The sequence below is a fragment of the Ochlerotatus camptorhynchus genome, unplaced genomic scaffold (genome assembly GCF_037179485.1).
Source record: "Ochlerotatus camptorhynchus isolate MF236.1 unplaced genomic scaffold, CSIRO-AGI_Acam_v1.1 ptg000767l, whole genome shotgun sequence".
In the NCBI taxonomy this organism is placed as follows: Eukaryota; Metazoa; Arthropoda; class Insecta; order Diptera; family Culicidae; genus Ochlerotatus; species Ochlerotatus camptorhynchus.
Genome location: NW_027041234.1, coordinates 1,715,473 through 1,742,413, shown reverse-complemented (window position 1 = coordinate 1,742,413; position 26,941 = coordinate 1,715,473). Strand labels below are relative to the sequence as shown.

The 26,941-nt window shown below is 42.7% G+C and overlaps 2 protein-coding genes across 2 annotated transcripts in view; both read left to right on the top strand.

Moving 5' to 3' along the window:
* The window catches only part of LOC135714948 (uncharacterized), a 119,830-nt gene that overhangs the window by 53,187 nt on the left and 39,702 nt on the right, over positions 1-26,941 (top strand). The window lies entirely within an intron of this gene.
* LOC135714946 (zinc transporter ZIP2-like) lies at positions 2,728-25,160 on the top strand. Its single transcript, XM_065238354.1, has 2 exons — positions 2,728-3,265; positions 24,566-25,160. The coding sequence occupies exons 1-2, from the start codon at positions 2,856-2,858 to the stop codon at positions 25,101-25,103; spliced, it is 948 nt and encodes a 315-aa protein (XP_065094426.1). The 5' UTR covers positions 2,728-2,855; the 3' UTR covers positions 25,104-25,160.

Below are 26,941 nucleotides of genomic sequence, written 5' to 3'. Positions count from 1 at the left end.
AACACTGATCATACCTATCCTAAACGTTCATATGCCAAATATATCGCTGGTTGTCGCTGGGGGTGGACAAGGCCACGGGCCCGGATGGGATCCCGGTTGTGGCTCTGAGGGCGGCCGTTGCAGAAAATCCAGGCATGTTCAGGTCTGTATTTTAGACCTGTCTGGACGTAGGCACAAACCCAGATGCGTGGAAGCGGCAGAGGCTGGTGCTGCTCCCGAAGCCAGGAAAACCCCCTGGGGACCCGTCAGCATATAGGCCCATCTGTTTGCTGGACACCACTGGTAAACTGCTTGAGAGGGTCATCCTCAACAGGCTGTAGGCTTACACCGAAGGTGTAGACGACCTGTCAAGCAGCCAGTACGGGTTCCGCAAGGGCAAATCTACGGTGGAAGTCATCCAGACGACAGAAGTGGTCCATCGGAAACGAAGGGGTATTCGTTACTGCGCGGTGGTAACTCTAGACGTGAATAACGCGTTCAACAGCGCGTGCTGGGAGGCGATAGCCCGCTCGCTACACCAACACCGAATCCCCGGAGGGCTGTACAAGATTCTGGAAAGCTACTTCCAGAATCGTGTGTTGAAGTACGACACTGAAGATGGCGAAAAATGCGTTAGAGTCACCGCAGGAGTGCCACAAAGCTCCATACTGGGCCCGGTGTTATGGAACGTCATGTACGATGGAGTGTTGAGGATAAGATTCCCAGTAGGCGTGAAAATTGTTGGTTTTGCCTACGATGTCACGCTGGTAGTCTACGGGGAATCCCTCGAAGAGGTAGAGCTGACAGCGGCTCACTCCGCTAAGCTTGTGGAGGAATGGGTGAGATGCAGGAAACTGGAGCTTGCCCACCACAAGACGGAGGTGGTCGTAGTCAACAATCGCATGTCGGTGCAGCATGCGACGTTGACAGTTGGCGAGAGCACAATTAGGTCTGTGCGCTCTCTGAAGCTCCTGGGGGTTATGCTCGATGATAAGCTCAGCTTCGGCTGCCACGTCGAGTACGCCTGCAAGAGAGCGTCTACGGCTGTGGGGGCTTAATCCCGCATGATGCCAATCGGTCTCATCATCAAGGAGGATGTGGAGTGCTGTGACACGAGGAGCGTTCGAGGGGTGCGCAACAACGCGCGCGCGGGTGGCAGTCGGAGTGGGAAAACTCCACAAAGGGGAGGTGGACCTACCGCTTGATACCTTCCGTATCAAGCTGGGTCAATAGGCGCCATGGGGAAGTAAACTTCCACCTGACATAGTTCCTGTCAGGCCATGGCTGCTTTAGCAGTTACTTGCATAGGTTCGGACATGCAAGTACTCCCACCTGCCCCGCGTGCGCTGGTGTCGAAGAGACGGCGGAGCACGTTATGTTCGCCTGTCCACGCTTCGAGCCAGTAATGAGCGTTATGATAGCGATATGCGGAGCGGACACCAGTCCGGATTACATCGTCCCTAAGATGTGTGGTACTACCGATAACTGGAGCGCGGTGGTGACTACGGTCACCCACATAGTTTCGGAACTACAACGAGTGTAGCGTGCCGAGCAGCAGTTGACTACTGCCCGACTAGAGCGTTAGAGTACGGCTAGAGGAGCGCTATAGCGCACAGGCCTCTCCCACGAAGTAATGCCTTCATGCGGTTCGGGGGAGGTGAGGGGCCAAGGGCACATGTAGGGTTTAGTGGGTCGGGAGTGCAATTCTCCCATCCCCACACCCTGTGTTACTTTCTCAGGTGTCTGTGAGCAGATTCCCCCTGTATAAAAAAAAATATGCCAAATATATGCATAACGGCTCGCTCGCAGCAGTGATATTCAAATGAATAGGATATTTGCTGCAGTGGGTCGATGACGGCCGAGACTATCGAAAACTGGTTTCTGTACCATTTGGACGACATCTTGATACCGCCTGAAATTAATGTGACCGATTCATTGATGTCAGTTGTTTTTTTAATCACAACACTGTGTGTTGTGCTTTAAAACCAATTTCCTGCGTCACCACGATGCATGTGTATTTCAATTACGCAATAAGAATCTTATCTGACTTCGCTTCGATAATCCATGATCTTCCATGTTTAGGTGTATATGAATATTTTTATATCGAGAATTTTTGAGGCGTATTATTCAACCACATGTGAGCAGCAACAACTTTTAAAAGGTCAAAGCTGAAATCACCAGCACCATACCGTAACATCACAGACGAATTAAAAAAAAACATTAGGATCATCTATTCAAACACAATACAATTCTCTCTCCCATTACACACCACAATTCAGTTGTCACTCTATTTCTGCAACGTTTTTTATCAATTACTCAATTGACCAATTTTCATCATTTCAACAATCCCATTGTGGACTGGACTGTTAACTCTGGTTTTCCCATGTTTTCAAACACCACACTGTGGCATAAAACACACAGCTTTACCTTGTTGACGTCTATTCTCATTAGACAGTGTGCAGCAGCGAAGTCCGATTTTAAGGTCTGCTAGTTAATGATGGACCAACTAGCAAACACCTCCAACTTACAGAAATCCAAATGGCATTGTAGCGATCATGTCTTCCTCCGATCGCAACACGTGGAACACGATCTCGGATGCTACCATCAGCGAGCCGCGCGTGTTCACGAATATTCTCCCAGACGGACCCTAATGGACAAATAATCGCTTCTTCTCTTTCGACCCGTCATCCACACATCGACACCGACGACGTCTCGATTGGATGTTGCTGTACGCCCAGTCTGGTTTCCAGTTTTTGGTGATTAAATATTACGCGTGATAAAATATGGACAAAGCTGAAGCCACAAAGCACAAAACAGGAAAAAGTTGATTTTCATCCAAAACACAAACGTCAGTCTGTGTGGTTGAGATCGCGAGAATGGCTGCTGCTGCTGGTAGTGAAGCGGTGCTTCGGTCGAGTGCGAACGATTCGGACGATGACGGAACCAAACTGTTGGCTATTTTCGTTCTCGGAGTGGGCAGTTTGGTGTGCGGGTTGATTCCCGTCTACTGGACCAGACAACGGAGCAAACCAACGCTGATTACCGTTCTGCTGTGCTTCGGAGCGGGCGTTTTGCTGGCTACCGCCTTGGTTCATATGCTGCCCGAGGTGCGGCTGCTGCTGCCCAAGTACGCAGAAGTGATGTTCTGTGCCGGGTATTTCCTGATCTATGCCGTCGAGGAACTGGTTCACCTCTGTACGCCCGGTGGTGGCGGCGGTGATGGAGAAGACGTTTGCGGCCGATTTAGTTGCTGCAGTGGGGAGACAGTGGCGCTGATTAACAGAAGGTATGGATGGGTTTATTGTGACGGGGGCTACCGTACGGGAAAAATGAAATCAGAGATGAAATTGGCATCAAGAATCTGATCGGAAACATGGAGATCCCTTTGAAGTTAACCATAAAGCCAATAGAGTTTCATGAGATACTTTAAACCAGGCGAAAATGGTCGATGCGATGAAGGCTGTATATTCTAGGAGAATTGTTTTCTTAAATTTGTCATATCAAGATGATTTCGCTATCATTTCTTTTATGGTTATAGGCAATCATCGAACCATGAAATGCAATCAAGAAAATCATGTTCAAAAGAATTGGGTGTCAAAATAGCCAAATAACTAATATTAGGAATTCATAAATTGAGACTGAAGAAAATCAAGGAGTAAACTCAATGAAGACAAAATGAATTCCCTGATACTCAGCGATTTTCCAGTCGATTTTCTGTAAAATTTCAGATACAGAAAACTATCCGCATTTTTCTAAATTAAAAAGTTTGAAACACCTATCCCGATTAGTGATTGCAGGGAGTTTCATTTCCGATTGACTTGTTGTAATTCACCTCATAAATATCTTGTAACTCTGCTCATAATTATCTTGGAGTTCTCTCTAGAATTTTTCTGATATTCCCAACCAACACTGCCAGTATTATCAAAGTTTAAAAGAGCCGTAAAACGGAGTAACATTGATCGTTGAGGTTAAGTTGAACACTTTACCGTTCATTTTCTGTTTCTCAGCAATTATTTTTGTAAGCAAATTTGTATTTAATTAACTAGTTTAGAATAGTATATTTGATGCATTATCCCACTCTACATCTACAATTTTGTGAAAGTGATACCATTTGCATATCTTAACTGTTCCTAAAAATCCTATTAGAAGTAACATTGGTTTGATACGTAGTTTTTATTATCGTAAACCACAACTTATATTTAAATGTTAACCAAAGATTCTTCTTCAGTGAAAACAAATCAAGTATAAATGCTAACTTCTGAAAAGTGCATTGCATAAATATCTGCATGATCACCTTCACCCCAGGATTGGAAATTTGTCGTTTAAGTCTAATTCTTATTTAAAAAAATAAACCAAACATACATTAGAATAGCTTGCTAGTACATGTTTGAAAGGTATTCGATTGTGTGTCAAACACTTGGTTGGACAAATATTCAGTTTTATTTGTAAAAAGCGATCAACTTCCCCTCGTTTAACGGTATTCTTTAGCATTAGCATTAGCATCGAACAAGTTGCACAATATCGTAGGTGGTACGAATTCAAAACTATTAAGAGCAAGACGGATATCTATTACTGGACAGATAGTAAGTAGGAATTAATTACTATCTCCCAGATAAAGACATATCCCGCTCCAACAGTTAAGGATTGTCCTGGCCACGTCCTTACAACTGGTAGAGATAGGAAAGGTATGTTAGTCCAACATTTACTTAAGAGAGATGCGACCCCTCATATATGTCTCGGGAATTTAGGAATTATGTTAGTAGGGAAGGTAAGCCATAGGATACACCCAGTCAGTGTTGCTGGCATATGTAGTTTTTTATTAATGTTGAAATTGCTGTCCGGATCATCTGCTGGAAGATAAGGTTGCTGAAATAAAATGAAAATATAACATAGTGAACTCGCCATCGTTGTCACACCCGTAGCTAATTAAAAGGAAGGAAATATGTTGTGTTTAATCTTTTTTTTTTCTTCTATTGATTGAGAGGAAAACTCGCGGGAGTGAAAATAATGTTACTACCTCTTCTCCCGTAGGCCCAAAATTTTCATTAATTTTCATTGTTTTTGGCAACATTAGAAGGAGAAAAGGAGACAAACTATCAAAAGTAAGGAAAAGTGAACTGGTCGCTGGGAACCATTTTCTAGTCGTGTACTATCATTACACCTATACTTTTTTTTATTGACACTAGATGGCATTACAACAAACGCTTCAATTGGTTGTTGTCTCACCAATTTCTACCATTCTATACTCGGACAAAAATGCTACACTAATACAATTCCACACATTTTTATTGACGAATTTCCACATGATTTTTTATGTGACCAGACATAAACAGAATCCACCCAGAAGCACACATAAAATTTATTAGTCAAAAGAATAGTATGTTTGGTTACACATGGCTTTTATGTGTACACGTATTAAGTATGCGTCTGACAAATAGATATAATTCGTTGATCACATTTCAAAAATTCATGTGTGGGACACATAAAAATAATCTTTGAAATTTTATCAGTGTGCTCATATCAGTTCACTCAAAAAGCGCAAAAAGAGCAAAATCCCACCCAAATTCAAGGAATCGTCACCCACATTGCTGCAGCTTTTCCGGAAAATCTGCATCCCATTCCCGAGTAAACCCACCGTCTACATTTAACGCAACACAAAACTATTGTACTTAGCTTTTTTTGAAGGACAAACCATCCATTCCTTCTTTTTCGTCTTTCGTCTTTTTTTTTTCTCGTATTGCACCATCGTTCAGCCATCCGGTTCCTTCTGCATCTCGCCATTTTCCTTTTTATTTTTCACAGCGCTCGCCGTTTCAAATCAGCAGAAATTCGAGCATGTTCTTATAGGTTCCGTAATTTCTTCCATTAAGCTTGGGAATTCCAAACCGGTCCATCGAATCTTTAATTTTTTTTTTCAGCTTGTTGATCGGTCGCGATGGTTACTAGCTGGGCCCATAACCTATTAGCAGGCAGCTATTAGCGGGCAGTAAAACAAACCGATCTGTTCAAGAGTGCGAAAACCAATCTCCCCTCGTTTAACGGTATTCTTCATTTATTTATTTATTTAATTGATTCCATCAACAGGCTTCAATAAGCCCCAATGATGTTAAGTAATACAAAAAACAACATGATTGTCTGTGCTTAAAACTTAAACATTACACTGCTATTCACGGTTACCTGTGCCCGAAAATATCGAGGTGAAACTACGGCGAAGCGTCTGACGTGGTACGTGAAAATCGAACACTGAGGCAACTCTATTGAAAACTCGCTGCAGTCCGTTTATTGCTCCATTCATTCCGTAGTTCGTGCGACGAAAGGGAAGTCTCAGCATAAGACTGTTTCTTAGTGCACGTGGTCGTACATTCAAATCGATTTTTTCGAGGATAGTAGGACAATCGATTCTCCCTTGCAATGTATCGGCAACAAGTAAAGCCCTTGCAGCGTCTCTTCGGGTCGAAAGAGTTTCCAAACCAATCAGCTGACATCGGCTTTCATAGCTAGGCAAACGGAAAGGATCTCTCCAAGGCAATCGCCGAAGGGCGAAGCGTAAGAATCGGTGCTGGACTGATTCGACTCTTTCAACACCATTTTTGTAGCTTGGATTCCAAACTGCTGAGCAATATTCAAGGACTGATCGGACCAGTGAGGAGTACAATGACTTCAGGCAATAAATATCAGTAAAGTTTTTGGTTATTCTAAAGATAAAGCCTAGTGTTCTGGAAGCTTTATCAACGACATACGAAATATGCTTCTTATATGTGAGTTGCGAATCCAAAATGACTCCCAAATCCTTCACGTGGCTCACTCGTTCAATTGCTGAACCCAATAGGTTGTAGTTGAAGATGATTGGTTCTTTTATCCGAGAAAAGGAGATTACTGAGCATTTCGCCGGGTTAACTTCCATTCGGTTCAAGGTGCACCAGTCAGCAAAAGCATGAAGCTGGCGTTGAAGAAAGTGACAGTCGGCAATGGAACGAATCCGAAGGTAGATTTTTAGATCGTCAGCATACGATAGTCGAGGTCCGTCAAGCACATAATTCACATCGTTGAAGTAGAGCAGGAAGATCAAAGGTCCAAGGTGGCTACCCTGGGGTATCCCCGATGTAGCAGGATAAGTATCAGATCGGTAATCGCCTATGGCAACCATCAGTGGGCGACCGGTTACATACGATCGAAACCATTGTAATAGGTTACCATTGATCCCAAGTCTGTCTAGTTAAGCAATAGCAATAGCATGGTTTAGCTTATCGAACGCTGCTGACAGATCGGTATAAATCACATCCGTTTGAGCTCGGTCAACCATGCTATCAGTTACATAAGATGTGAGGCATAGCAGATTGGTGGTGGTGGAACGACCTGACATGAAGCCATGCTGATCATCACTCAAAACATGCTTGCAGTGAGAAAGTAGCGGTTCCATTATGACTAGTTCAAAAAGCTTCGATACGGTGCTCAGTGAGGTAATTCCACGATAGTTGTTGACATCTCGTTTGTTTCCTTTTTTGTGAACAGGAAACATGTGAGCAAACTTCCAGCAAGAAGGAAAAATACCACAGCGAAGCGATAATTGGAACACGTGTGTCACGTGACGTGACAGAGCGGAGTCAATAGAAAATCGATATTCTTCTTGAGAAAAACGGACGGGATTCCATCGGGTCCAGGGTTGCAAGAAGATTTCAGCTTGGAAGAAGCTCTTAAAATAGTCATATCGTTGATGTCGATGCCATTTAATGTATCGCCGTGCATTGGAACGTTGCTTGCTGCGAGGTTAACATAATCGTCAGATAGGCTCTCGTCAGTGAAAACATCGGCAAATTTGAGAGAGAAGAGTCGGCAAATCTCCTGATTTGTGGATCCCACTTCGCCATTGAACACCATGGACGATGGAAGACCGGATTCCTTTCGCTGCTCGTTTACATAGTTCCAAAAGGATTTCGGATGTGATCTCATCCTGCGCTGAATTCCCTGCTGATATCGCGAATAGCTTTGGCGACTGATCCGTTTGAATTGATGGTTTAGTCGAACATAATAGCATTTTAATTGGAACGTACGGTACTTGGTGTATTTGCGTAGTGCAGCTCTTTTAGTAGATTGCAGTCTACGGAGCTCCTTAGTCTGCCATGGATGATGAGCTGTTTTCTGGTGACTTATCTTCGGGACATGTCTGTCGATAGTATACGCCAAAATGTGTGAAAACGTTCTTGCGGCTACCTCAACATCGTGATGATCGAGGATGTTTTCCCAGTCCAAGCTGGAGAGCAAGTCTGAGATGCTGCGGTAATCTGCTTTTCGAAAATCGTAGGAAACAACAACGGGCGTTTCGTCGAAATCGTGAAGTAACTTGCTCTCCACAGTCACAATCAAAGGAAGGTGATGTGGAGTTGGTTTCACTAGTGGAGCGGGTGCACAGGAGATAAATGGAGCGACATCCTGAGAACTGACGAAACAGAGGTCCAAGCTGCGGTTGTTCTCGTTGACTACATGATTGATTTGCGATAACGTAGACGTACTGTAGCTATCAAGAAGCATAGTGGCTCCACAATGGAACACTGATCGTTCTGGATCCGGATACAGAAAACCGCTATGGGATGGTTGCCACGAGATACCAGGTAAATTGTAGTCTCCCAAGACAATAACCTCGTCAATAGCAGTTGCGCTTTCCAAGACAGCTTGAATTAAACGACAATGGGCGTCGATGAAATCTATATCTCGAGCTCGGTTTGGAGGTATGTAGACCACACATACAAACAACGTGCGATCCGCTAGGTCCACAGCTGCCCAGACCTACTCTACGCTGTTCCACAGATCATTTTCAATTGCTCTGGCTTTCAATTCAGAACCGACAGCCAAGAGGACACCACCTCCCGTTGATTTTCGGCTGTTGCGGGGGTTACGATCACAACGGATGAAAAAATCATGGTCTACAAGACCTTAATCAAAATGAAATTTGCTGCTAAATAGGATTAGAGTTTTTCTCGGAATTACGCAGAAAAATTCAGAATCGCTTTGGAATTGAGCACTTACAATTTAATTTCCTTGGTTTTTTTCTTAAGATTTTCTTGCTATTCTACACCCAACCGGTGGATGTAAGATTCGCTTACAATTATGTGGGATTCATCATCAGAGGATGTAAGTGGAGACCGCATGAACCGAGGATACAATATACATAGCTGCTGTCCAATGCAAGAGAATTGGAGACCGAAAAATGTGGAGTGTATTAGTGAGTGAAATGAATTATGTCGAAAAAAAATTGGAAAAAGGTTGCTGACTGGGACTCGAACCACGAACGTTGTGATTATCAGACCTGTACTTTCTCCACTGCTCTCTCCATGCTTCTGAATATGGATAGCCTAAAAGCAAACAAGAAGCGCTCATTTCCTCTCACACTTGACTTCGTATGCTTTTTTTGCTGGAGAGATTCGAGGCAAGTGTGTGCGTCGTTCTGCCATCTTATACATAAACATCAAGGCAAATGCTTGCTTGTGTAGATGAAAGCACAGACAGAACACGAAATAAAAAAGGCAAAAAACCATTACATCGCCTGTAAGGTCAACTTCTAACATTCGCTGCGATGTTCATGAACAGAGGATGATAGGAAATGGAACTAACATTAATTGTAATAAATTTTTGGTTTGCGTGTAGTTAAAACTTGCTCATTATTATCTTCAGAATTATCATGGAACTTGTTGCCTTGTTGGGACAATCCTCTGAATTCAATACCCTCACGTTGTCATTGGCCAGTGATCTTGTAACGCGTTCCGGGAGCTGCGGAAAGAGATCCAATTTTTAATGTTCATAGAATCAAGTCATGCTACGCATCAAAATTTACAGAAATTCATGAATAATTTACCGGAGGCTGTGCAGCATTTGCAGACGCTGCTATTGAATTTTTTTTTTGCTCTAAATGAATATAAACACTAGTTCTCTTGAAACAAATCAAATTTATTTTCTTATTGAATAGAGTCAAGAAAATAAAGGCATACAAAAAAGTAAGAGGTTGTATCCAATACATGACCGTAGATTTGACGTAGGATTTCGAAAGGTACTTTTGATGTCACAGCAAAAGTATAGCAGCTTCTTAACTCGATATCAGTGAAAAAAGTTCGATAGGTTGAAAATCGGAAGCAATTTGAGAGTTCTGTTTTTAAGGTGCTCTGTCGGTGTCCTGGAAGATATGCCTTGAATAGAAGCTCTTACTTGAGCTCTTTAGTTAACTCTTTTATCAGTCATTTGTGGTCCTGAAAAGGACCTATGGGTTGGAAGCTTGGGAACCAGTTTAGAACAACGCTGTGGAAATTAGATGTTCTTGGAGATGATAGTGGTGCGGAAATGAAATATGTATTAGGGAAAACACATCAATCACATAATCTGAGCCTACCGGACGGCACCTACGTTTATGCTTTTTGATGCAAATTTTGTTGCTGGCTTAATTCTCTTTTCATCAAAAGGCATAAAGATAGGTACCGTTTGGCATGCTCAGTGCTCGGTATAAATATTCGGCGACTGTGCTACGGAAACCTCTTTTCCCTTTCACGGAAGCGCCTCGTTTTCTGATTCCAAAATTATGCATTTTCATGCACAAAACGCACGGAATTTTCGTCTTATTTATAGATAACAAAAAAGCGAAAATTGATTAAAGGAATTTATTTGCTAATATTTTCTGCTTTTTCTAGCATCCTAGAGAAAGCCTCACCATAATTTGTAGTGTTTCTAGCTAATTGACATGGTCATGTACCACTTCAATACTTGACGCAAGAGCTTTGGGGGTGATGTGACTGGCAGTAAGGCGAGCGAAAGTTCAATGTAAATTAACTCTTAAACAACAATAATTTATGGTAGTCCTGAAAAGAACCGTTTTGTCGTGATGGTTTAGTAATGCTGAGCTATTAGGGTGTTCAACACGGATGAGGCTGACGAGCTGAATGTTGTTTGGAACGATGGTGACGTGGTTGGCGTAGATGACCCACAGCAGCTCATGACGAGCAACTGAATCCGATCAGCGGTTGAGGGCAGCCTTGATAGCTAGCTGCTTTTGGGGAGCCTTTCGTTGTGTACTAGTGTGTGAGACCGGATAGAACTTAATTTTGAAATCTGTGCTAGGGAAAGCGCATTTCGCAGGCAATCGGTGAAAATTTTAATTAATCTAGCAACAGTTGCGCATTCGTGAAATTTTCAATAGTTACATTTTGAAACATGATAAAGTGTTTATTTTAACGAGATTTGAAGAAAAATTTCCTATCGAATGATAACTAAGAATTGAAATCCATCACCTCTGGATCAAAATCAGACCACTTTCATGCCACGACCGACTTTGGTTTTTGAAATTGCATCCCTAATGTTGCCTTAAAAATGCATGGTATTTTAGATTTATACTTATGGGAACTAACATCTGATTGATGACCTTGACAAGACTCACGTCACTTTTCAAATAGACCAACCTAAATCCATCGATTCTCTTCATCGACTCTCTCTTTCGTTGATAACTTGGCTGCATTCATATTTCGGGATATGTTTCTACCTAGTCTATTAACAGAAACTATTATTAAGCGTATTAGACGATAATAACAGGTGAACATGTTTTTGGAGCCGAGTTATTAACGAAAGAGAGAGTCAATGAAGAGACTTGATCATCAGATTGGTCTATTTGAAAGTTAACGCGAGAAGTGTCCAGAAAATACTCTCTAACAAATTTATGGTGTTCCTGAAAAGGACCGATTCGTCGGGATGGTTGAGTAATGCTGAGCAATTAAGGTGTTCAACACAGATGAAGCTGGCGAGCTGAAGGTTACGCACTTGGCATATATGGCCCACAGCGGCTCACGACAAGCAACTGAAATCCGATCAGTAGCGGTGCAACTTCTTCCTCCTTTATCGGCGAATGGAGCGCTTAGTGGGCTGCAGCTCGCGCTTGCGGGCAGCCTTTCGTCGTGTACTGGAGAAAAATGTACAACACCACGCGCCGAAAGCACTGCTGCTACTGCTGCTGATGATTACCACCAGTGTTGGCAAAATCAATTGATATTTTGCCACTCTCATGCGCTCGCAATATCATGCGTGATATTGGAACAAAATATCATGCTTGATATTGATTTTACAAGCTCCTTTGATATTGCGAGACTATTCACAATGTGCAAAAAGCTGAAAGTTGACTCAGCACAAAAATGATCCCATTGTACATTGTTTTTTAAGAAAGAGAAAGCATAGTTTGCTATCTCTTTTTTATCTTCACCGATGGCAGACGCAAAGGGACTGCTGCAAACCGTTATGAAAGTTTCGGTTGCATTCGGGTGTAAAGCAAAAATCATTAAACTCAATATCACCACAGTTTCGTGAGATTTGCAGTTGGTGAGTTTTGTTAGCTTGATATTCCGAGCTGCGATATCACAGCTTGCAAAATCAACCGCAGTTAATTTTTGTCTACGAAAATCAAGCGTGATCTTGGGCGTTGGTGAGATTTGATTTTTTGATATTTTCCCAACACTGCTCACCACACCCGGTGATTGAATAAACACCGTTCAGTGAGATCGGAGTGAATTCGATTTTTAAATTTGTGTTAGGAAAAACACTCTTTGTAGTCAATCGGTGATGATTTTCATTATTATAGAAAAAGTTGCATACTCGTGCAATTTTCAATAGTGAACTTTTGAAATTTGATAAAGTGTTCATTTAAGCAGATTCATAGATGACATTCCAATCGATTGCCTTGTTTTGAATTAATATCCATACGCTATTGACAGAGTTATAAGTGGTTAAAACCTGACCACTTTTCGTAACGCGGTCGATTGTGATTTTTTGAAATTACACCCTCAATATGATGCCAAAAGACGCAATCCTAGGTCAAAATAAAATAAAATCCAGTTCAATATTTCACCAAACTTCACCCACTACCCTTTGGTTCAAGGAACGCAATTCAAGCTGAATATTTTGGAATGTGCAATGCAAATATGTTTGCTGCACTTCTTGCACTACTTACTTACTTACTTAAGGGTCCTGTGCACCACCCGCGGTGCAAAGGGCAACGTGAAAAACTTCCATCCTGGGCAGCTGCTCGCTTTTGCCTTGACCTGGGCCCAGGTCAGATTCCTATCGACTTGCTTAATTTCCTTATTGTGGCTCCGCCGCCATGAGCCCCTGGGTCTGCCTCTGCTGCGATGTCCTGCCGGATTCCAATCCAGCGCTTGCTTGCAGATTTCATTTCCGCCCCGTCTAAGTGTGTGGCCGACCCACCTCCACCTATCGGCTTCTGATGACATCGACGATGGAGCTCGGCATTTGAGATCCAGTTGTGAGGCCACCAGGCACGAATTATATATCGCAGGCATCGGTTGATGAAGACCTGCTGCTTTTGAGTGCTCTCCGCTGATACACACCACGTCTCGCTGGCGTATAACAACACAGATTTCACGTTCGAGTTGAAAATTCGGATTTTGGTGCGTTGACTTATCTGGTTGGATATCCATACGTTTCGTAAACTCGCAAAGGCAGCCCTAGCCTTCTTGATTCGTGCACCTATGTCGCTCTTGGTCCCACCGTCCGACGCTATTTGGCTGCCAAGATATTGGAAACTTTCGACCTTCTCCACTGCTTGCACCGCTACCGTAAAGTTGGAAGGGTTGCCCGTGTTGACATCCAACGATTTGGTCTTGTTGACGTTGATCGTGAGACCATCCCCAGAAGAGCGTTCGGCTAGGTCATTGAGCTTACTCTGCATATCAGAGCGCCGTTGTGCTAGTAGAGCAACATTATCAGCCAAATCGAAGTCGTTGAGATGCTCCATGGTGATAGGCTGCCAAAGCAGCCCACGGTTCGGTACACGGTCAATTGCACCTACCATGATTTTGTCGATTACGATGAGAAACAGTAGCGGTGATCATCCTTGTCTCACACCAGCGACTACCCGGATAGGGTAGTTATGCAGAACTCTGCACGTAAGAGTCTCATACTGCGCTACGATGAGGTTGACGATTGTTGCTGCCGTCGGAGAGTCGCGTCGATCTTCTCCTGTATCCGATTGAGGATAACTTTACACAGAACTTTGAGAACAATACACAGTAACATGATGCCTCGCCAATTGTCGCACACAGTCAGATCCCCCTTCTGCCCTGCATCCAGTCAGCCGGGTGTCCCAGATATTACAGAATAGTTGATGTAACATTTGTGCGGATAGCATTGGGTCAGCTTTGAGCATCTCCGCTGATATGCGATCGACCCCTGGAGCCTTGTTGGATTTCATGCTTTGGATAGCTGCTTCAATCTCCTGCAGTGATGGGGCCTCGGAATTGGCGCGAGTGATGCGCCGCACCCTAGGCGGATCATGCCGAGATGTTGATGGCTGGTTGGCCGTCGAAACTTGAAGAAGTAGCTCGAAGTGCTCAAACCAGCGTTTCAGCAATTGTCCAGTCGTATCCTTCACTGGCATCCTCGGGTTCATCCTTGCTCCACTCAGGCGTCGTGAGATATCGTAGAGGAGGCGTATATCGCCAGTATTTGCGGCTTTCTCCCCTTCGTCGACCAGGGAGTTCACCCACGCTCGCTTGTCCCGTCTGCAAGAGCGCTTGACTTCCTTCTCTAGAGCCGAGTACCGTTGACGGGCTTCGTTCTTGGTTCCTCTGGTTCTCGCCCACTCTATCGCGGCTTTTGCTTCTCTACGCTCCTCAATCAGTGATCCACTCTTTCCTCTGGGTGCGCAGCTCACCCAAGTTGTTCTCGCTTGTTTCTATAAAGGCATTCTTGATGACCGTCCATTGTTCTTCTACGCTGCCACCTTCTGGAACGTCCGCAGCTCGAGTCTCAAGTTCTTCAACAAAAGACCTTTTTACCACTGGATCTTCAAGTCGGCGTGTGTTGAACCGCTGCCCGAGTCTCTCCTCCCGTCGCTGGATCCGCGCCATGCGTAGGCGGATCTCGCCGATTAGAAGGTGATGGTCGGACGCGATGTCGGCGCTGCGTTTATTCCGGACATCAAGAAGGCTCCGTCTCCATTTTCGGCTGATGCAGATGTGGTCGATCTGATTTTCGGTATGTCCATCACGGGAAACCCACGTGACTTTGTGCACTGGCCGATGGGGGAAAAGCGAGCCCCCGATCACCATGTCGTTATTGCCACAAAATTCTGCAAACAGCTCACCGTTCTCGCTCATTTCTCCGAGACCATGGCGTCCCATGACACGCTCATAGTCCGTGTTGTCGGAGCCAATCTTGCACTCGCTCGAATATTTAGTATTAGATTTCATGCATAATTCGCAACTGTTGAATTTTTCATGAAATGATGCGAATTTTGATGCGTTGCACGACTTGATTCTATGAAAATTATAAATTGGCCTCCTCTTCGGGTATCCCGAAAACTGTCCCGAGACTACCGGATGGCCAAAGTTGCCATGTTGGCATGGCTTCTGGTGAATTTTTCCTTAAATTCTGAAAATTTTCAGATTCCACATGAAAGTGATAAATTGTCCACATTAACGACCAATGTTGATTTAGACAGTCTCTGATGAATTCGTCGAATTTTGAGGTGTCCCATGAAAATTATAAATTGGTAATTTTTTCAGAGTTCCCGAAGCCTGTTCCGAGACCATCGGATGGACAATGTTTCCCGGAAATCCTTTCATGGCCTCTGATGAATAATTCATGAAATTCTGCAAATTTCGAGGTACCGCACGACTTGTTTCTATGAAAATGATAAACTTGCCATATCTACGGGGCCTCCGGAACCTGGTCTGGGACCACCAGGTGGCCACTTTCAAATTGGACAGTAAACATAGTCTCTAATGAATTCTCCATGAAATTTTACGAATTTTGAAGTGTCGCTCGAATTGGTTCTTTGAAAATTATAAATTGTCTATCTTTCCTGGGTTTCCGGAACCTTTTCCGAAACCACTGGATGGACAATGTTGCCCGGACAAGTAGACCGGGCTTCTGATGAATTCTTTTGAAATTCTGCAAATATTGCGGTGCCAAATGGGTTCGTTCTATGGAAGTGATAAATTGGCCACATTTATAGTGCATCTGGAATCTGTTCCGGGATTATCAGGGGGCCAATTTAGCCTCGGACAAGTTGGCATAATCGTTGATAAATTCGCCATGAAATTCTTCGAATTTTCAGGTGTCGCACGAATAGGTTTTATGAAAATTATAAATTGGCCATCTTCCCAGGGTTCCCGGAACCTTTTCTGAAATCACCGGATGTCCAATGTTGCCTCGGACATGTTGGCATGGCCTTTGATTAATTCTCCATTAAATTCTGCAAATTTCGAGATTCCACAAGGCTTCGTTCTATGAAAGTGGTAAATTGTCCACATATACGTCCAATGTTGCTTTAGACAGTTGACATAGCCTCTGATGAATTATCCATGAAATTCTACGAACTTTGAGGTGTTGCACGACTTGGTTCTATGAAAATGATAAGCTTGCCATATCAACGGTGGCCTCCAGAACCTGGTCTGGGACAACCAGGTGGCCACTTTCGAATTGGACTGTAAACATAGTCTCTGATGAATTCGCCTTGAAATTATCGCTTACTTGTCACTCGAATTGCTTCTATGAAAATAATAAATCGGCCATCTTTCCTGGGTTTCCAGAACCTTCTCCGAATCTACTGGATGGGCAATGTTTCCCGGACAAGTAGACAGGGCTTCTGAGGAATTATTTATGAAATTTTGCAAATATTGAGGTGCCACACGGGTTCGTTCTATGACAGTGATAAATTGACCACACTTATGGTGCCTCTGATATCTGTTCCAGGATCATCAGGTGGCCAATATTTCCTCGGACAAGTTGGCATAGTCGCTGATAAATTCTCCATTAAATTCTTCGCAGGTGTCACACGAAAAGGATTTATGAAAGTTATAAATCGGCCATCTTTCCAGGATTCCCGGAACCTTTTTTTAAAGTCACCGGATGTCCAATGTTGCCTTGGACATGTTGGCATGGCCTCTGATGAATTCTTCACTAAATGCTGCAAATTTGGAGGCCACAGAGCTTGGTTTTGTGAGAGAGATAAATTGTCCATAGTCATGGTGCCTCCGGGACCACCAGGTCGCAAATGTTGCATTAGACACTTGACATAGCCACTGATGAATTATCCATGTAATTCTGCGAATGAAGTGTCGCACGACATTGTCCTATGAGGATTATAATTCATGAAATCCTGGGAGTGTTGAGGTGTCGTACGTATTGGTTCTATGAAAATTATAAATTGGCTTCCTATATGGGGCTCCTGGGAACCTGTTTCGAGACCTCCGGATGACTAATGTTGCCTTGGGCATGTTGGCATGGCCTCTGATGAATTCTTCATGAAATTTTGCGAACATTGAGGTACCGCACTATGGTGTTTTGGTTCTATGGTTCTACGGTGCCTCCGGAACCTGGTGGCCAATTCCGAATTTGACAGTACACATAATCTCTGATAAATTCTCCATGAAATTCGACGAATTTTGGGATGTCGCAAGAATTGACTATATGAAAATTATAAATCTTCCATCTTTCCTGGGTTTCCGGAACCTTTTCCGAGACCACTGGATGATCAATGTTTTCCCGGACATGTAGAAACGGCTTCCAATGAATTCTTTATGAAATTCTGCGAATATTGAGGTGCCACACGGGATCGTTCTATGAAAGTGATAAATTGGTGCAGTGGAAGTGGAACTACCAGGTGGCCAATGTTGCCCCGGACATGTTAAAATAGCCTCTTATGAATTCTCCAAGAAATTATGTGTCACACGACATGGTCTTATGAAAATTATAAATTGGCCATCATTCCAGGATTACCGGAACCTGTTCCGAGACCACCGAATGGATATGTTGGCATGGCCTCTGATGAATTCTTCATGCAATTCTGAAGCCACAGAGCTTGGTTCTGTAGGAGTGATAAATTGTCCTCATTTACGGTGCTACCGGAAAGACCAGGTTTGCATTGTTGCTTTAAACAGTTGACATAGCCTTTATGATTCTATGACAATTATAAATTGGCCTCCTTCCCGGAACCTGTCCCGAGACTACCGGATGGCCAATGATGCCACACAAATCTTGACATGGCCTCTGATGAATTCTTCATGAAATTCTGCAAATTTTGAGGTACCGCACGACTTGGTTCTACAAAAATGATAAACTGGCCATATCTGCAGTGTCTCCGGAACCTGTTTCAGGACCAATGTTAAATTAGACAGTACGCATGATGAATTGTTTATGAAATTCTGAAAATTTTTAGGTGACACACGAATTGATTCTATGAAAATTATAAATTGGCCACATTGACGGTGCCTCTGGAACCGTGGTCATCGGATAGCCTATGTTTCCCTGGCCAGTACAAATGGGCAGTGGTGTACATTCTGAATGCAAGTAACAACATATTCAGCCTATTAAAAAGCCAAGCAGATGTATTCTACGACACCTATTGTGAAAAACGCACCCGTAAAAAAATGGCCTAAACTTGATCGGAACGATTCCAAACACCAATTCTGAGTGGTCCATTCCGGCCAATTCTTGATTTCAGGCTAGATTTGAAAAATTTAAGCCCTAAAGATTAGTTTTGGGGCAAATAATTTGGTTAGAAAATGCCTCCGACATCGTCGGAACAAATCCGGGTCAATATGGACCATAGGAAGTTTAAAATCAATTGGAACTTTTGTAAAGTTCTTGCAACTTTCCGGAATTTATTGAAATCGCCATGACGTCCTTGGATCGTCAATAAATTTGTAGTTTTTTTTTTAATCTCAAGAACCAACCGACCAACGCTTCATCTGAACAAGAAATCGCTTTGACCCAGTCGATCCTTGCATGTGGATTACAGCAGGTTCAGGATGTACGTAACGTAAACGAGAGATTACTTGACCTGGCTTTCGTTAGTGATACTGACAAAATCGAACTTTTCGAATCGCCCTGTGGAATTTTAAAACTCGACGCTCATCACAAATCTTTTATCATCAAATTTGACTACCTTCGTAATACTGACGACGTTGGGCTGGACCGCTGTTATTACGATTTCAACTTCTGCAATGAACCCCTTATCAACGCCCGGATAGGCTCGATAGACTGACCGACGCTTTTGACTGATTGTGACGTTGACGATGCTGTTTTCCGGTTTTATGGTGCCATTTTCGATATCATCCACGAATGTACTCCTATTCGACGACATTGCCTCCGTGTTCACTACAATCAACCATGGTGGACCACGGAACTTAGGAACCTCCGAAACAGGTTACGGAAAGCAAGGAAGCGTCTTTTCAAACAATGGACTGAGGAAAACAGGCGATTACTTCACGACATGGAGGAGCACTACACCAGCCGGTTGAACACAGTTTTCCAGGAATATGTATTGCGCATTGAGTCGGAGGCAAAGCGGGATCCATCGTCTTTTTGGACCTACGTGAAGAAACTTAGGCAGAATTCTGATCTCTTCGCAAAATTCTTCAAGGATGTTTTTTCGACCCCCCCCCCCCGCTCATTCTCCGGATGATCGTTGTGACTGGATGAGCAGCATAGCTCATTACAACTTGCATTTGCCGCAGTTGGATGTATCTGTTGAAGAGGTGATGAAAGTTCTTTCATCTGTAGATCCTTTTAAAGGCCCTGGTCCAGAATGTTTGCCGCCATCGTTCATTAAGAAATTTTCTGCATCTCTCGCTTCACCTGTGTCGATTATCTTCAATCGTTCGCTAGTTAGTGGTGTTTTACCCACAATGTGGAAGGTTGCGTCCATCACACCTATGCACAAAGCTGGAAACATCCACAACGTTGAAAATTATCACGGAATTTCGATTATAAGCTGCCTCCCAAAAGCTCTGGAGAACATCGTATATGAGGTCGTATATCAAGCGGTTAGGCCAATAATTATCGAACATCAGCACGGCTTCGTGAGGAAACGCTCTACAACAACCAACTTAATGGTGTTTGTCAACTCGCTGATCAACTCCATTGAAAAACGACGACAAGTTGATGCGATTCTACGTGGACTTCAGTAAGGCGTTCGATAGGGTTCCACATGTGCTTGCAGTGGACAAATGAGGTGTATGGGATTACCTAATTGGATCACGAAGTGGCTACAGTCTTACTTAACTGACCGCTCAGCCTATGTGAGCATTAACGGTGTTAATTCGCCTAGTTTCGAGATTCCCTCTAGTGTTTCCCAAGGTAGCCATTTGGGGCCTTTAATTTTCATCCTGTTCGTGAACGATCTGTGCAGTCGACTATGTTCTTCGAAACTTATGTTCGCCGATGACTTAAAGATCTTTCGTACAATTAAGTCAAGACTTGACTGTTGCGCACTCCAGAAGGATATTGATTCCCTTTTGCGCTGGTGTACATTGAACGGTATGCAGGTTAATGTCACAAAATGCTGTACAATATCTTTCAGCCGTTCACGCGAGCCCTTACGACATGCCTATAGGATAGGACTCAGTAGTTTGCTCTTCTTTTCTTCAGTTAAGGATTTGGGTGTTATCATCGACTCTAAAGTCAGATTCAATTAGCACATCTCCATGATAACTGCTAAAGCATTCGCCACATTAGGTTTCTTGAAACGAAACACAAACGCATTCCAGGACATCTACGCGCTGAAATCATTATACTGCGCTCTCGCCCGCAGTCTTCTAGAGTATGCTGTTGTTGTGTTGGCACCCTTTTACGCTATTCAAGCTAACAGAATCGAAGCCATTCAGCGAAACTTCGTAAGATACGCTTTACGTGTTCTGCCCTGGAACGATTCGGTAAATTTGCCACCTTACGAAAAACGGTGCAGGCTGATTGACCTGGACACGTTGGCAGCAAGGAGGAACTACTTCAGCGACTCTTCGTGTTTGGATTGCTTAACGTTGACGTGGATTGCAACTTTCTTGTGAGCCAAATCTACATCAATGCTCCTCAAAGAGTTCTACGTAGTTACACGCTTCTGTGGCAACGTACCCATCGGACCAACTATGGATTCAACGAACCGTGGACTTTGTGCTGTGTGTGTGTGTGTGTGTGTGTACAATCTAACTCCCACTGTCCGACTGTCCGGCAGTGTTATTATGGAAGAAAACTGCTTTTCATTACTCTTAAATTAAAGCAGGTTTAGTCCGGGAGTTAGAAGGTGTTAGCTCTATTGCAGCTCCAGTGACCCATTTCAGAATGCCTGGTAATTCACGACCACTCCGAGGTCACTTTTACTTTACACTCTACTTTTATCAAATAGATAATGGTATCATAAACACACTTCCAGATTCAAAAAATATTATTTCCAAATCTGGCACGTATATAGTTTTGAAATTTGATCAACTGTATTAAATCGATTTGAATGGACATTTCTTATCAATTTTGTTTCGAATACCTCTTGATTCATCTGCTGGCAGCACTTACTGGCCCTTACCGGTGACCAACTAATCTGCCCGCAAATGCAACAACGCCCAAATCTCAAAGCTCTCTGAACGTCCCCTCGAAATGCAATCGAGATATGTATAAGAACAATCTTCAACTGGAACGTACTCACCAAATCAATATATCCGGGAGCAAATTCCCGATGCTTATTTTTCTCTCGCAAACCCGTCGTCGTCGAACGGCAAAAAAAGGAAACTCGGTGAGCAACTTTGTGACACGGAATTTTCACTGAACATAAACCGCGAATTCACGAATTTCACCACACCCAACTGCGAAACACGTTCAAATTTCTTTCGAAAACACAACAAAAAAAGTTACAAGCGAGCCAACATCAACACCCATTGTGCCGAGCTCTTTCACGCACCTTGCAGCGCGTAAATAAACTGAAATTAAAAATTATCACTCGCGATGCCACTAATTTCTGGTCCGGGAGAAAATCAAACAACGCAGATCGCGACATCTCTTCTGATGCTTGCAAACATGTTGAATCACGTTTTCTTTCTCTATTCTAAAACTTCCCGGAAAGCGAGAAAACTACCAATCACACACGTATAAACGTCCGGGAGGCAGAGCGCCAGCGATAATCCGGCAATTGCAGCCGAAAACTATGACAGCGAACGCACGCACAAAGCGGAGAACAAACTTAAAACACAACCGTATCCAAAGGCGTTCGAAAGTGCACCCGCACTTTAGGTGAATCATCCTGTCGCAAAAAAACCATGCAGAAGACGGATTCTTCATCGCCTTTAACTGGTTTAGCGCATTGGTCACAGTCGGAAGTCATGCTGACTCAGTTTCCAAAAGTGATTTAGAAACAGCGATGGAGATGCTCTAATACGCAAAGAGGAATTGGCTTCTCAAGATCGCCCAATGCTAGACAGTATACACTAGAATATGTCTGATTGGATAACTTTTTCACTGTTTTCACAAAATATGCTCTAATTAGACGATTATCGCAACAAACTGCACTTTCCACTAACAACCAGTACAATATTACAGGTATACCGAACGGAAAAAAACGAATAACGATAGCCCGTGTGACAAATTTAGCGGCGCACAATCACGACGATGTCAAGATAGCTTACGTTACGTAAAACGCTAATAAAATCTACGCGTCAGTCGTTTGTTTTGTAATGCTAGAGGCATGGTAACCCAAAAATGTGATAGTTTTATGGACTCTGTCCCGTCTTACGTAAGAATCAAAACTTCTACTTTTCCAACCGTGGACTTTGTGCTGTCGTGTGTTTAATGAAACGTTTGATGTATATGATTTTAACATTAGTAAGTCTACTTACAGACATAGAATTCGACACCTAGCTTCAGTCATCTTCTAGAGACTTTTAAAACTCTTTAAGACGAATGTTTAATAGCTGGATTTGTTGCCTGTATCTCTTCTAATAAAAAGATATACTGAAATATAGTAAAAAATATGAATAAATTCAAATTAATTTTATACGAGTTTAAAAAATAACATACCTCAAATTTTTTCATATTATTGAGAATAACATACGCCCTTTCAAATGCTGAAAAAAAAACTTTTTTTTGTTTGCCCCAACCAGAGATATTAACATTTGAAAATTGCATATTTTTAGTATAAAAACGTCAATAACTCTTGATCGGCAAAAATTGTGGAGCAAAAATTTGCGCCTTTTAAAGATCTAAAAGTTATCTGAAGACACCTTTGCTGAGAAATTCGAAATAATAAAAATAGAGCAAAAAAACTGTTTTTTTGAGAGTCACCCTAACTCAATTTAAGAAAATAGTTCTAAATCGGCCAATTTAAGATATACAAAAAAGTTATTTTCAACAAAGTTGCTCTAAATTAGCTCAGCTATAACTTTGCTGAAGAATGTATACCTTAATTTATTCAAACAAAAAAGTTGGATTTTTTATTTTAATGATAATAGGAACCACCCTAGAATTCATTGCCATAAAAATGAGGGCCTAACTATAAGGAACAACTTTGTAGAAGAGACTTCTAGTCTAAAGTTTCAATTTCAGGCTCAAAACATATCATTCCACCTAAATCTGCATTCTGGACCACTGTGGAACGTTACATAAATAAGATAAATTCCTAGCAATTAAAGCAACCTGTATCAAAACCGAATACTTTATCATTTCTCAATAGTGATGGAGTAATACCACCGACAAACCGACATGAATGACCATAGCAAAAACAATAACATTTCTGTCCAAAGCACACTACTGACATCTGGCTCCGTGCTCGCGGGTTATATTTAGCTAAGCCTTGAACCCGCTTGCAAAAGTTATGAATTGGTTCGTGGCAGATCTATTCTGGAGAAATTATTTTTATCTAGATCAAAAAATCGTATGGTTTTGACAGTTCGGATCACTGCACATTTATATCGGCCGTTGACGATTTTCGGGCATAAGTCAGAATTAAGTGTCATGTCGGTTTGTCGGTGGTAATACGACATGCACTAAACTAAGGACACGGGATATACTACAATAGCCTAACTGAGCCACACCTTCTTTCATTTATCGCATCAAGATCTTACACGTAACTATCGTGCTGCTCCTTTTCACAGGAAACCAAAATAAGCATAATTAATCTCCTTTCTATCTACTCACCGATTGTGCTTCTTAAAGCAAAGCAAAATCGTTTCTGTATCTTAAATAGAGTCATAATATTATATATAGGAACAGAATTCACGCCGTTACCAATTCTAGACCATTGAATTGCTGCGAATTTCAAATGAATGGAATTCTAAGAATAGACAATTTCAAGGGAATCCTTAGAGAGTTTTGAAAAATTGATCGAATCTAATTCTGAGGAGACCTTCAGAGCAATCAAGAAATTGTTTAGAAAAGGTTCAAGGCATTTCTGAGTAGAGTTTCAAGGTTAATGAAAGATATCTTTGGACTGTTTTCTTGGAGGATTCCAAAATGGAAATCTGAAAAAAGCGTTGCAGAAACAGATTTCTTGTTAGTAAATATTTACGTTGTCTCATAATCACCTTTTTAACTGAATCTTAAATAAAAGCCATCCATTTTAAATGATAGCAATTGCAAATGCCATTTATGCCTTCTCTTGCTTGCGAAAAAATTGTGTTACACCTGGAAGAGGGCGGGTATTGGTTAAAGTGTTACGTTTGGTTACATGGGGGAGGGAGGGAGTACAAAACTGCACTTTTTTGGCGTTACATAATTCGTTAACAGACCCCAATCGTTTATCTAATTATTCCCTTTTCTTTCTATACGCTCTCCCTTTCAGCCATTCTACCAGCACAAGTAACAGCGAAGTAGAAATCTGCCCGCCCCCAGCCGATGGCGACTCCGACGCTGGAACCGGTACGTTCAGCCTGCTGCTGGCGCTCTGCGTCCACTCACTGCTGGAAGGCTTGGCCATTGGCGTGCAGACCTCCTCAGCCAAGGTCCTCCTGCTGCTGGGTGCCGTCAGTGCACACAAATTTGTGGTTGCCTTCTGTCTGGGAGTGGAAGTAAGCTCTCACCAGGGCAGCCGCCGCAGTTCCAGCTTGGTGCAGATTGTAATCTTTTCGCTGGGCTCGGTCAGTGGCATCGCAATCGGAATGGCACTGGGAAACTTGGACGATACCTTCAATCAATTGGTGATACCGGTGCTGCAAGCAGTTGCCGGTGGAACGCTGCTCTACGTGACAGTGAGTGAGGTGCTACCGCGGGAACGGAGCAAAAAGAAGTCCGGAGCGCTGGAAGGGATTTGGCAGCTGGTGGCGATGATCGGTGGCTTTACTGTGATGTCTTTCTTGAGCATGGCAATATCGGAAGGATGAATTCTAGCGTATGAAGTTTATTGTTTTAAGAGAAAATATATGAGTTTGTTTGAAAAAGGTTCAATAATTAGGGCATCATCTCAACAACTTTTTCGTACTGCTCCCCTCTACAAATGGGGCGGCAACCACCCAAAACCGACACGGAAGGAAATGGTTCCTTTCCCTTATCTGTCAGCCATCACAAAAGTTAATTAATGCTATTCATAACATCAACATAAATAATTAAATAAGAGCATTTGCAGCTCTTTTCCCGTCCATAATTAAGCGTGCGAACAACTCAGGAACGGCAACACACCAGCCTCTCACCAGACAGAGTAGCAAACGAAGAGCTGATACGTAGTAGGCAACATCGGAGGCTGGACTTGTTTTCCATTCCGCGAAGGATCGGTGTGGCGGTGCGGTCTGAACTGAGCCCGTCTCTTTGAATAATTAACTAATAAAACAAGCGCCTAATGAGAGAAGTGCATCGCCAGTCAGTAGTACCTAGTCTAGTAGCTTTAGTTTGGGGCGAAGTGAGTTTCGTTTTGTTGAAATCGAATTTCACTCGCTTATCTAGCTGACGTTGGCGTCCGTCTTCGTCGTCGTTGTCGTCGTCGGAAGTGGACCGGAACGGATGAGACAAATTGGGTGCAGATAGTCCTGTGCAAAGTTTCGGACCTTGCTACTCTCCGTTTGCTTTGTGGATACTTTGTCTGAGAAAGGCGTTCGGAATGGAAACATTTGCCACTTGAAGTTTATTTGCGCTGGCAAATGAAGTGTCTTGATAGAAATGTGAATGCACTGTGAAAACTTATGATTCAGATTCGGAGCAATACAATTAAGCAGGGAGAATGCCAGCTTCGGCTGTAGCTTTTCCTAGTATCATCAGGGGGAAATGGAGTCCTTGAGCACTCATGCTTAGCATCAAGATGTACTATTTGGGAGCTTCCTTAGCTCAGTCGGCAAAGGGGCAACTATAAAGTAAGACCATGCTAGAGGCGGCTGAGTTCGATTCCCGGTCAGGTCTAGGAATTTTTCAGGTTGATCTAATTTCGCAACTTCCCTTGTATGAGAGTAGGATTGTACTTGCCACACAATAACACAAATGCAAAAATGGTAAGGCTTTACTATAGCCGGAAGTGAATGATGATTATTTGTGTTATTACCAATAAAAGTTATGTATAATCCCTAGACTATATTTAGAAGGAAGTGCCAAACAACTTTTTCGAAGGATGTACGGTGCTAGAATGGCTCTAAAAAAGGGATAACTGTTCAAAAATCGATGTTTCGAATCAAATGCCGGTGTAGCAATGAAAGTCAGATTTCAAACTGAAATAATTTTGGAGTTGATTATCTTATCGATTTGGTATGTTCAGATAAATTCGACAGTGAGCATACATAAGGGCGTAAACGCGTTGATCGATTCTCTTCGTTGATATTCTCTTTTGTTAATAACTCGCTAGATTTAATATTTCTCGGTGCGTTTTCTATTGCTTTGATAGACAATACAACCTGTTACAACTCTGCATTGAACACATTTTAGAAATTTTTTTCGCTTAGCTGTAGCAATGCAAAGAGAAAATCGATGAAGAAAATCGATCATCGCATATACACCCTTATGCATGCTTACTGTCGAATTATTCAAAAATAATTTCTAAATCTCATAGGCATGGCTAGTGAGGAGAGAGGCCTTACTATACCACCGCCGAAATTGAGCTCTCAAGGACGTTGTTTACCCCCTGACGATAATAGGTAAAGGTATTGCCGAAGCCAACTTTTCCCCTATCTATTTATTAATCTGACTTTTTGGCGCCCTAATAAATGTGATGCGGAAAAGCCTATTTAACTGGCGTAAAAAC